Genomic DNA, 12,322 nt, shown 5'->3' on the forward strand with positions numbered 1-12,322 from the left:
AAATAAATAAAAGAAAAGTAAAATTTACAATACTTTCTGTTCCCAAACATTTATTATTTTTCCTTCCCCAGGTGCTACAACCACCGCCCCAGCCTGTGGCGCCGGTAAGCTGTCGTGTGACGGGATGTGCTTCCCTGCCAGCTGGAAGTGTGACGGGAACGTGGACTGTTCCGACGGGCAGGACGAGGAAAACTGTCCATACGCACTGACCACAACTGGGCCGTCTGAAACATCAGGTCCTCTGGAGACAACAACTGTTTCACCTGAAACATCCAGTCCCCTGCAGACCACAAAGAGTCCATCTGAAACATCCAGTCCTCTGGAGAACACAACTGGTCCGTCTGTGACAACTTCTGCATCAACTGTTGAGACTACAAAGGAAATGTTACCACGTGAGTCATTATATTGGTTATACATGTAGATACATAAAATATGTACTTTCCGTTTAAAAGGGAAAGATACAATGTAAATGTTTTGTTGTCTTTTATTTTCTGCCTAAAAAAAGTATCCATCTGTTAGTGTTGCTCTCGAGTTCTTACATCACCTTACATCTCAAATAGTGTCATGCTTTGCAAAGCAAAATTATGTCAGATTTTGCATGATGGTCATCTGAAATTATACAATCATAATGGTCTAACATGTCTAAAACAGTTTTTACTTTGCTGGAGATGATAGATTTTAAAAGAATTGATACTTTACTTACTTTTTTTTCTGACAAATACACCCAGTTTTTCTTACAATGCATTTCTACAATGTAATAAGAGTTTTTGAATCATCAAATCTGTTTGTTGTTTTCCATAGTGTGCCCATCTGCCTGTAACTGCATGCTGGCCTGTGACGGTGGCTTTGGCACCTGTCTGGACATGACAGCCTGCAGTACCGACTGTAACTGCCAGAGGGCAGATGACATCAGGCTGAGCAATGGGAGATGTGCTAGGAAACCCACTGAAGCAATGTGCACAACATTCACAACTGCAACACCAGAAGTGCACACTACAGGTGAACCATCTGGAGTCTACACCACAGGCAAGCCTTCAGGAGTCTACACAACAGGTGAGCCTTCAGGAGTCTACACCACCGGCAAGCCTTCTGAGATGACCACAGGTGAGCCTTCAGGAGTCTACACCACAGGCAAGCCTTCTGAGATGACCACAGGTGAGCCTTCTGGAGTCTACACCACTGGCAAGCCATCTGAGATGACCACGGGTAAGCCTTCAGGAGTCTACACCACAGGCAAGCCTTCTGAGATGACCACAGGAAAGCCTTCTGAGATGACCACAGGCAAGCCCTCAGAAGTCTACACCACAGGCAAACCACCAGTGACCACTGCTAAGCCACCCTGCCAGGTATTTGACTGTGGAGATGGACAGTGCCTGCCCCTCCCTGCTATGCTGTGTGATGGCAAGGTCCAATGTGCTAACGGTCGGGACGAAGAAGACTGTGGCACAGGTAAGGGATAGAGATGCATTTTTGTTTAAGATAACTTTTATGTGTAAGCCTATAACTATGAATGATGTTTAAAAGATACATGAATTTTTAAACTAATAGGTATTTCTGTTTTAAAGTACTATCAAAATAACGGCTTTTGGTGTTTATTTGATTTGCTTTAAAGAACCTCCAAGCACATATACCACTGGCAAGCCAGCTGAGATGACCACAGGCAAGCCTTCTGAGATGACCACTGGTGAGCCTTCAGGAGTCTACACCACAGGCAAGCCTTCTGAGATGACCACAGGCAAGCCTTCAGGAGTCTACACCACAGGCAAGCCTTCTGAGATGACCACAGGTGAGCCTTCAGGAGTCTACACCACAGGCAAGCCTTCTGAGATGACCACAGGTGAGCCTTCAGGAGTCTACACCACAGGCCGGCCCTTGGACAAGACCACCAGGCCAACAAGACGTAAGTGAAAGTATCAGCTAAAGGTTTTGCAACGTCTACAGTTATACATTGCAAAACTACAAAATCTTGAAACATCTGAATTTTCAAAATCTATCCAGGTGCTTGAGCATGTGTTAAATGTACAAAAATAACGTATATGTTTCTCCACCTACTAGGTTGTTCCTCGTCCTGCCTGTGCATCGCTGACTGTGCGGGTAACACGGACCACTGCCTGGGCCTGCCGGAGTGCACACGCTACTGCCTCTGTAACGAGAACACCTGGGACAGGACCAACTGGAGGTGTGTGCAGCGCCACCCGGAGGAGTACTGCAGTACTGCAGCTCCACCTACAACTGAGAAGCCACAACTTCAGACCACTGCAGCACCAGTGGAGACAACTACTGTTGCAGTGACTCCAACAACCAGGCCAGGTAACATCATACCAGACAATCTTACTTTTATCACTCATGATTCAATCTAGCTCATTTAATGAATGATTATAGAAGAAAGTACAATGCTTAACTTAGAATTGTTTTATGTAGTGTGTGGAGAGGCCTGTACCTACCAGATGACCTGTGCTGACTGGTCCAGGGACAGTTTTGCAGGAGACATGCCAGCTGACTGTGGTGCCTGTGCCTGTCCTACTGGTCAGTAATGTTCTAAACAGGAGGACTTTCACCAATATAGATGTACTGTGGAGTAGAAAATGCAAGGATAAAGTTGAAGCAAAAGTCTGCTAAATAAATATAGTATGTTCCTAGACTTATGACATTGACACAGAGTACTGGCGGAACCTGGCCAATGACTGATTCACACTGTACAGGCAGGTGAAATCAGTAGAAGCTAGACTGAAGCACTGCACAGAGAAGTGGACCCAGAGAATAAACTCTGCAACAGACAGCTTACTGAGTCAGCTCACAGATGTGCCCTATATGGCAGAGACTGTCATTCTCATGTAGTACTGTTCAGCCATAGCCAAAGCTGTAGGGCTGATATCAGTTATCATGGCCAATACTGATGGAGGCCATGTTCTCAGAATGATTTTTTTTTTTAATTTTCATTATACTTCATGTTGGATTTTGGAACCCATTACTCCAGGCACAGTAAAGGACAGCCTGTGGGGCACAGCCTTGTGTCTGAAGGAGCCTGCTGACAGGTGCTACTGTGAATACAACGGGCGGCAGTACCAGCCAGGAGAGGTGTACTGGAAGGGCAGCTGTGAGCAGTGTGCGTGTGACCCCGACACCCTGACTGAACTGTGCCACGGTAATGTCTGTCAGCTCACTCAGGACGACTGTGAGAAGGTGAGTAACCTGAACCCTTAATGTTTGTGTAGCACTTATTGACAGAATGTTTTTAGGTCAAAAAAGATATGGTCTGCAACAGACAAAATTAGGATGCAAGATTGACCACAGAAAGAAGTGAAAAATCAGAGTTTTGTGCAGGCACAGTACATTCTGTCAACTCTTTTTTTAGCATTGGGAAAACCTACCTTTAGTCCTTCTCTTTAGCCTCCCACCAGTGTTCTACATGTTTTTTTGGGGAGAATTTGAAAAAAATATGTGAAAAAATAGCCCTGGGAGAGTATACACTCTGTAACAGTGTTGTTACTGATCATGACATGATGTGTTTTTCTCTGCCAGGATGGTAAGGTGCTTGACAACAGGCCAGGAGTGTGTTGTGAATGTGTGGAGCTGCCAACAACTGTTGCACCTGAAACAACTGCTGCACCTGAAACAACACCTGCACCTGAAACAACTGCTGCACCTGAAACAACTGCTGCACCTGAAACAACAGCTTCTACACAGAAGCCAAGAAGTAAGTCTCATCATTTCAACTGTAAATTTCTTCAGTTTCATTTTTCTTCCAGTTGAAGCTATGGAAATGCAACATAATTTTCAGGCCAACTTTTCTCAGTCATTCTACCAGTAATTCAACTAATTTTATTTTGTTTTATATTTTCCAGCTACAGTTTCTCCAACTTCTCCAGGTATGTAACTGTATGTTTCCAAACATACTAACACACGGTTTTATATTAAAGCAAAGAGTTGATTAGATATATCTTTCTGATGGCCATTCAGCACCGGGGACAGGTGTAGTGTTTCTCTGTCAGGTACAATCAAGCTTTAGATTTAAATTTAAAGTGTTGGTAAGGCCACACCATCTTAATTTTATGGATTACATCCTCTGAAGACCCCCAAACTAGTGTGCGCGGGCGAATAAAAAAAAATTCCGGCCAAAAATATAAATGCTACTAAACCACAGGAATGCAAAGCTGGTATTGTGAATTTGCGGCAGTACAAGCCGGCACATGGCTTTTTGCAGAATTTATGAATTGGCACTGTGCGTATATACTGAGTTCTTGAGTCGTGGAGCTTTCGTTTTGGTAGACTGGGTGCCCGGCTCCGTATTGTCGCTAACTACCAATTACCATTGACTACCCAGGCCTAGAGCCAGGGCGTGATCTTTTTTTGTTGAGAACAGGCAAAAATCAATGCACGTGCGGATGTCATCCATAATATTAAGTCGGTGTGGCCTAAGCAATGAAAAAAAGAAGACTCTTTCTTGAATTTTCTTGAATTTTCCTGTTTCATTTCCAGCCTGCCCTGAGACCTGTGTGAAGCCGATCACCTGTGAACACCAGGAGTTCTATGACCCCATGTCACCTCCTTTCGAGGTGTCCTGGGATGATTATGATGCATGCTGGGACTGTCCGTGTCCAGCAGGGACCGTGGTAGATGAGGACTTCTGGTTCACCATGATGTGCCTGAAGATCCCGGAAGTCTGCGAGACGTGCAAGTACAACGGCAAGGAGTACAGGGTGGGTGCTAGTAGGGCTTTAAGCTCAGCATCACACTGCAGAGCAAAAACTACCCAGACAGGTCTGCAAGCTCTAATACCAGGGTAGAAGGCTCTAGGCATCAGCCAATGTTGGAAAGTCAAAGAGCCATGTCCAACGTAACGTTAGGATTTCCTGAAAAAAATATGGTCGACTTTCTACTCTGTGATTTTGGTATTCAGCAAACTTCTGGTGATCAACAAATTTATCCAGGAGTGCAAACTTCAAATATACAGGAGTTGAAAAAAAATAACGCTTGCCAAGGCCTACATAATCTAACAATTGTAATGTTTCTGCTCTAAATCTTTGCAAGCAGACTTGAATGTACATGCTGATACATAATAGGACTACTACTGTAACAGCAATAACTTTCTTCTTAAACATTGAAATGTAAAGATATTGTAGCTACATAAAAGCCTTTTGCAGATCTGTAGAAGAGAAGTAGCTAATATCTGCATTTCTGCATTTTGCTCTCTCCTTGCTTGAAGCTTGACCTGTGTGCCGGCTGTACCTACCTCGGTAGAGAGTACCAGGTAAGTTGCTTTGCTTCCTGCACAGCTGCCTGACGTGTATAGAAAATGCATGTAGAATATTTCTTGCAAATCTGTATTGCTTGCCTCTTCCCTCCATTTCTTTTTTTCTTTTGCATGCATGCAAGTATGTTTTTACACGATCCAATCTTTTAAATCTACATTCCCACTATCATCTCAGATAGTGTGATTTGATAAAGAATTCAGGTTCTACAGAACTTGGGTTCTAAAAAACTTAGGTTCTAAAGAATGTAGTAGGTTCTAAAGAACTTGGGTTCTAAACAATGTAGTAGGTTCTAGAGAAAGAATATGTTCCAAAGAACTTGGGTTCTTTTGTCAGAAAAGAACTGGACTGATGAAGAGTGCCAGTAAACTGTACCATTGCTTATCTAACCTTTACATACCTGGGGGTGCTGCACTAGAGATCTCTCAAACAAAAATTTCAGGTATATGAATGAAACCTGGCAGATGAATGTCAATGGAGGTTATGTATTATGTATTCTGGTTGTGTGACGTTGTTTGTTTGTCTGTGTTTCCACAGGTTGGAGATGTGTGGCTGCGCGGCCAGTGTGAGCAGTGTGAGTGTGTGTATGAGGATGGTTCTTACTACGAGAAGTGTGAGCACAAGTGTAACCTCACACCTCAGGACTGTGAAGCTGTGAGTATACCTGCACTATACCTTTTCACATTATCACCATAGGAGAGAAAATGGGATTTTCAATGTTTGAAGTTCTTGCTTTGGGAAATTCTAAAGTGCAGTAGAAATACAAAGCACATATTTGCCTTGTTATGATTTTTATAGAATAATTCATTATTACAGGTCACCATGAAAGAAAAACCATATAATAAAACAATATGATAAAACAATATGCTGTTACAATATAAAGGTAAACTGCTGTTACAACACAAAGGTTCTCACCTAGAGCATTTGACCAGTCACTCTGGTCTTCCTCAGTAGACTGACCCAGTGGGGCTTGTCACGTGGCCTCTTTGAAGCGTAACGTCAACACTGGGTCATAGTAGTAGAATATCCTAAGTTAACATAGCCTTGTTTAAGAATTTTCTTAATCTTCCATGCTCCAGGAAGGAAAGGTGTTGATTGACCGTGATGATATCTGCTGCCAGTGTTCAGCACCCACCGTAACCACAACAGTTCCCATGGCAACGACAACAACGCCCCGCCCGGCAACCACAACTACCCCAGTCAGGATCACCACCAACACACCAGGTACAGGCAGATTAGTCTGAGGGAGGGAAGGAAGGAATGAATGAACAAACAGATGAGTAATGTGCAAGACGTTCGACTATGACATAAGATTGGTGTCTAGTGTTTAGTTGCACTGCTTCCAAATCAGACGTTTAAGGGTTAAAACCTCATTCAATCTGAAGCTGACTGACCAACCTTCTTAAAAGGCTGGCGGTCTTTTAGATGTTGTTACAGTGACAGTGGTTTACCATCAAAATATCAAAATATGATATTACGGTTATTTCACACAATAGCCATATATATATAATCATATATATATTGAGTCTGTACTATAAACTTTTGTCCCTGTTACCTCAGTTGCTTACTTGACAAAAAAAATCTTAACTTTTTGTTTCTAAATTTTCTTGTTGATAAATGTCACACATAACATTCCCCTAATTTTATCCTCCTCAGTACTAGTGTGTTTTCATGGTGATAGATGTCAGACAAAGCATCCTAAAACTTCCCCTAATGTTGTCCTCCCCAGTGTGTTCTGAAGAGTGTAAGGTCCAGGTGAACTGTAGAGACCTGATGGCCTGGACTGCGGATGATCTGGCCAATGGGAACGCTCCGTTCGAAGAGCGCTGGATGTGCAACGACTGTCTCTGTCCAGATGACACGTTTGAAGACGTCTACTGGGGAACCTCCATGTGTCTTAAGGAGATCCCATCCTGCCCAACTCCTTGCCAGAATGGAGAAGACACTTACTATGTAGGATTTGGCTGCCTATTTTCCTCAAATCATGCTGAATTATGTGATATCATTATAACACAATACATTTGTGTGTTTGCTGCTTCAGAACTGTGCTTTAGAACTCATAGAGCCCATATATAGTCAATGACATATACTTTAGAGCTGATATTAGTATACAGGCAATAATGCATTCTGTCTTCTGTTTTTAGGTCCTAGAATCATGCTTTGTTCAGAACTGTGCCGGTAAATCAACATTCTTGGATATGCTGAGACTATCCAGAAGTGAATAGATCCTACCCCTAACCCATTCAGGCGTGGAACTAGATAGCCACAGTCCTGGATACAACAGGGACAACATGCAGTAAGTTGGTATATTCACTGATTTCCCTACAGGAAGGAGATGTGTTCTGGAGAGGAAACTGTGACATCTGCACCTGTAAGTACAAGGACGGCTACTACTATGAGGAGTGCAACGTCTTCTGCCATCTCACAGAGGAGGACTGTCTGCAGGTTTGGAGTTTTTCTTATTTCCTAAATTCATTTCTCTGTTGGTAAGGGCTAATTATGCTCACCATTGAGGAAGGAAAACATGTTGTATTTGCTCTGTTTCTTCTTCTTCTTCAAACACATAAGGTCAATGACCTAGACCAGACGTCTGTCACCATGGTAACTGGTGCTGTGACAAAAGACCCGTATTGTTGAATTACATTGTGTAGCAGGACAGAGTTGAAGGGGTGTCACTATATTTGTATGAATGTGATTGAAGAAGAATAAACAGAGCAGTAGTTTGTTGGGCTAGACCATGTGAAGGTAAACATTACGAATTTGCTTTGTAAATGTTACCCTTCTATCTTTCATTTTCTATTTTGAATGTTGCTTACAGAAAGGAATGATCCTGGAGGACAGACTGGGTGTGTGCTGCTCGTGTGTGGCACCTCCGCCAACCACACAGCCTCCAACAACAACCCTGGCAACAACAACCAGCAGCTCAGAGTCTGTACAAACCACACAGGGACCGTCTGAACCAGGAAAGACCACCCTGTCCCAGACAACAGGTGGCATTCCTCATGCTGAAACCACCAAGGGACCGATGCAGCCGGGTACCACAGCCAAGCCTTCTCTTACAACAGGGGTGACTGTGGAAGCTGAAACCACTGCAAGGCCTGAAGAAATGACGACCAAACGATCTACTTCTTCTACTGAGAGGCCAAAATGGTGGACGACTGGTGTTCTGCCAGAGGTGACCACATCTGCAGTTTCTGAGACGACAAAACCATTGTCTGAGATGACCACAGGCAAGCCTTCAGGAGTCTACACCACTGGTGAGCCTTCAGGAGTCTACACCACAGGCAAGCCTTCAGGAGTTTACACCACAGGTGAGCCTTCTGAGATGACCACAGGTGAGCCTTCAGGAGTCTACACAACAGGCAAGCCTTCTGAGGTCACCACAGGAAAGCTTATCTCAACCACCACCGAGCCTTCAGCACCAGGGACAGAGCCTACAGCTCCCTACCCCTGTGAGGGCAAGTGGACAGAGTGGATGAACTCCTTCTATCCTAATGTCGTTTCCGGTGGAGACTTTGAGACTTTGGACAACCTGAGGAAGAAATATGACTTCTGTGGGCCCGAGATGATCACAAGTAAGTTCAACTTGTTAAAATCATAACGTAGCATATCTTTACACTTACATTTGCCAATTTTTTTCTATTCAACAGATTGACTGAATACATTTTAAAATGCAAACCAGCAATAGGAGAAGCCATATAAATATATCAGTATACTAAGGAAGCACAACATACCTTATCTCTGCATTTACAGACATTCAGTGCCGTGTGGACAGCCGTTTGGAATTGGACTACACCAAGGCTGGCCAGGATGTGACCTGTGACATCCACCAGGGTCTGGTTTGTGAGAACTCCAAGCAGCGTGGATTCCTGCCTTTCTGCTATGACTACAAGGTCAGGGTGTTCTGTGAGTGTGGTGGGGAGACAACATCCAAACCTGAAGAAGGCACAACCCAGCTCACTGAAACTGAAGCACCTGAAACAACTACTGAACCAAGTGTTGTGGAACAAACAACAAAGCCTATGCCAGCAACAACCCTCCGAGGTAAAATTAAGCATAATCTCTGTGTCAAAATGCAAATTTCTTCCCCCAAAAAGGGGCTAAGATATCATGAACACAAACACTCAATAAGTCTAGAGCATTGGTATCAAAAAGTGTGGTATTGTATCTGATACTATTTACTCATTTCATTAAACAATTTTGCTTGACGTGTCAATTCTGTGATTCATGTGATTCTATCCTGCCACATGATAAGAGATTCTCCACAAATTACATTGTAATGAGATTTCCATGACATGACATGTATGTCACACCTCTGTGAAGAACAGACGATAAACCGGACAGTGAGTGTGTGTGTGTGAGTGGATGTCTTCTGTGAGTAGTACATCCTTGGCTAGCTACAGTTTTAGACCTCCAGATAGCCTTAGAGAAGCATAGAGAAGCATACATGTGGGTAAACCATTGTGATGAAAATGCTCCCCCCACACACACACACACACAGTCTGTAGTGATGAGTGCACCTGTGAGATCGGCTGTGGAGATGAGCTGGACGCCTGCACCAGGCTGTCCGGCTGTGATGACCCCTGCACCTGTGCTGACCCCGCCGCCATCAGGGTTAAAGGTCGCTGTGCCCTTGACCCCCCTGCTGAGAAGTGTGCCCCTGCCACGACCCCGGTGTCTCCTGTCCAGACTACAGAAACACCTTGCAAGGTTAGGGTCAGTTTTGTGTAAATGTCTGTAAAAATTTAACCTCCTTTTACATTATCATACTGTACTACAGTAACTGTAGCAGTAACTGTAAGATTGTATTGTTTGGCAAGACACAATTTTTAGTTCTCAAATTTTATTGAAAGGTCATTTTGAGATGATAATTTTTAGTATGAAATTGCTCATTTCAGCTACAGTATTCAAATATGCTTCAAGTTCATTTAGAATTTAATCAGTTTCCAATTTCTTCAATGGTATTGTTCAAAGCCAAACAAACACTTCTAGGCACTGACCTAAGGTGGTAAACAGACATATGCCAGAATATGGCAATTTATTTTGAAGGCTTGATGCTACAATACATTATGTTTTCTATCCACCTGTAGTATGATGCTGACTAACAGTAACTGTTGATTTCTGCCAACCTGTAGTATTATGATAAATGACAGTTACTGTAACAGTTGTTTACTGTCTACCTGCAGTATGGTGCTGAGTACACAGATGAGAGGACCTGTCAGCTGTGCAGCTGTGTGGGCGGAGCCTACACCTGTCAATCAATCTGTGACGAAGTCTGTGCTGAGGTAAACACTACCATATTAGGATGTTAAGTTATATTCTTTATCTTTATTGTAGTATGCTCAGTATAGTCGTTGCCTTACAATTGTCCTGTAATGAAGCTCTTCTATCACTGTCTACTTTTACATCAAGCGTTATTGAATACCATTTTGAAGTAGAATGTAGTTTGTACAGCGAGAGATCTAGAGTGTTGAACTTTATAGACTGATAACATCAGTGTTTCCCTACATCTTACATTGTAAAATTCTCTCCTTTTCAGGATGAAGATCTGGTCCAGATGAAGGGAGCCTGCTGCTACTGTCAGCCGAAATCCATGTGTAAGTAACATCTTTTAATGATAATGTAATATGATATTGTATCCGCATTGTAAAACAGCTAGTAATTCTTATTCTGCTGCCTTACTTTCAAGATCCTGAATCCAATGGTACTATGTCTTTCAGGTCACAATGCACTTCTGAACATTGGCATACTTTAAGACTAATTTTTTGTGTAAATTTTCAACTGTGTTACAGCCACCACCCTGTCACCAATCGTGGAGACTACCCCTGTTGCCCCCATTGTTGAAACAACACCATCAGTACAGACCACCACAACTGCTCCTAGCACCACTACTCTGCATGGTAAGCCTAGTTACCTTTGTCAAGAAGGTTATATTTGAGGAGCATGTGTATGTCTTTCTGTCTGTCTCTCTGTCTGTGTGTATGTAAATACAATAACTTTGAGTGGATTGTCCTAATATTTGGTATGTAGGTAGGCCTTGATGTCAACTCAAAATGATTAGAGTTTGTGGCATAGTACTGTAGCGGGTCTCAACTTCTTTATTAATTTAGATCAAGCTATCATTAATTTATTTCTGACCACAGTGAGCCCCCCAGCTTGCCTGTGCATGATCGGATGTACAGAAAACCAGCTGCTGCTGCCTACAGAGCTGCCTGCACAGTGCCAGCCTGACCCGGCGTGTGCGCAGTACTACTGTCCTGAGGGATCAGTCAGGGATGACAGGGCAGGCTCCAGTCTCTGTCTGGTGTACGAGGAGTGTGAGACAAGGACTTGTGAATACCAGGGAGTGTCGTATGAGGTACATGTATGCGTGGTTCTTTTCTATGGGATTCTATAGTGGATCTTTTGTAAGTTTTGGACTGTAATTACAACCTGCGTAAAACCGGACCGTAAGGTTTGAACCAGGACCGTAAGGTCTTTAATATGCTTGAGGTGTGGATCTCCTCAAACATGGATGTGTTCCATAGCTGCTCTTGTGCATCCTGGTCTATGGTTGGTTCAAAGCCTTTCTGAAAAATGCAGGACAAAAAACGCACAATGAATGGGACAATTTATGGTTAACGGTTACTAAAACATGCTTTCACTCTTAGAACTTAGGGTATAGAGGATAGGAGTATAATGTATTCTATTATATGTTAATATCATCTATTCTGTCCTGCAGCCTGGCCAGTCATACTGGAAGGGTTCGTGTGTGCTGTGTAACTGTGAGGAGGAGACTGGACAGGAACAGTGTCTGTACAACCAGTGTAGACTCACAGAGGAGGACTGCAACATGGTAGGCTGACATTGGAAACCTTCAGTTGCATTTTGTGACAGTTAATGTTTCATTCTAGCTCTACTACAGGTGTTAGTTGGCCAGAATGTACCCCTGGCCAGAATGTACCATTGGCCAGAGTATCAGGTACATGTATATGCTTGTCAGGTGTAGATTTGGGCTTGCTGCACCTGTAGTTGCATTTGGTAAACTTGGGACTAGCAGCTGCTGCTTCCCAGGTTATGTTGCTCTTTTC

General features: G+C 43.2%; 1 protein-coding gene across 1 annotated transcript in view; it reads left to right on the forward strand.

Annotated features, from left to right (window-relative positions):
• The window catches only part of LOC109488281 (mucin-5AC-like), a 51,920-nt gene that overhangs the window by 28,885 nt on the left and 10,713 nt on the right, over nucleotides 1-12,322 (forward strand). The window contains exons 4-24 of the mRNA XM_019792474.1: nucleotides 1,074-1,281; nucleotides 1,661-1,900; nucleotides 2,056-2,310; nucleotides 2,422-2,526; nucleotides 2,978-3,183; nucleotides 3,523-3,697; nucleotides 3,846-3,869; nucleotides 4,480-4,700; nucleotides 5,207-5,251; nucleotides 5,790-5,906; nucleotides 6,332-6,476; nucleotides 6,982-7,205; nucleotides 7,581-7,697; nucleotides 8,071-8,827; nucleotides 9,006-9,296; nucleotides 9,754-9,968; nucleotides 10,439-10,537; nucleotides 10,792-10,849; nucleotides 11,045-11,152; nucleotides 11,396-11,610; nucleotides 11,974-12,087. Coding sequence (XP_019648033.1) covers nucleotides 1,074-1,281; nucleotides 1,661-1,900; nucleotides 2,056-2,310; nucleotides 2,422-2,526; nucleotides 2,978-3,183; nucleotides 3,523-3,697; nucleotides 3,846-3,869; nucleotides 4,480-4,700; nucleotides 5,207-5,251; nucleotides 5,790-5,906; nucleotides 6,332-6,476; nucleotides 6,982-7,205; nucleotides 7,581-7,697; nucleotides 8,071-8,827; nucleotides 9,006-9,296; nucleotides 9,754-9,968; nucleotides 10,439-10,537; nucleotides 10,792-10,849; nucleotides 11,045-11,152; nucleotides 11,396-11,610; nucleotides 11,974-12,087 — 3,939 coding nt within the window. The remainder of the gene's footprint in view (nucleotides 1-1,073; nucleotides 1,282-1,660; nucleotides 1,901-2,055; nucleotides 2,311-2,421; nucleotides 2,527-2,977; nucleotides 3,184-3,522; nucleotides 3,698-3,845; nucleotides 3,870-4,479; nucleotides 4,701-5,206; nucleotides 5,252-5,789; nucleotides 5,907-6,331; nucleotides 6,477-6,981; nucleotides 7,206-7,580; nucleotides 7,698-8,070; nucleotides 8,828-9,005; nucleotides 9,297-9,753; nucleotides 9,969-10,438; nucleotides 10,538-10,791; nucleotides 10,850-11,044; nucleotides 11,153-11,395; nucleotides 11,611-11,973; nucleotides 12,088-12,322) is intronic.

The sequence above is a fragment of the Branchiostoma belcheri genome, unplaced genomic scaffold (assembly GCF_001625305.1).
Source record: "Branchiostoma belcheri isolate BF01 breed outbred unplaced genomic scaffold, Haploidv18h27 scaffold93, whole genome shotgun sequence".
NCBI lineage: Eukaryota > Metazoa > Chordata > Leptocardii > Amphioxiformes > Branchiostomatidae > Branchiostoma > Branchiostoma belcheri.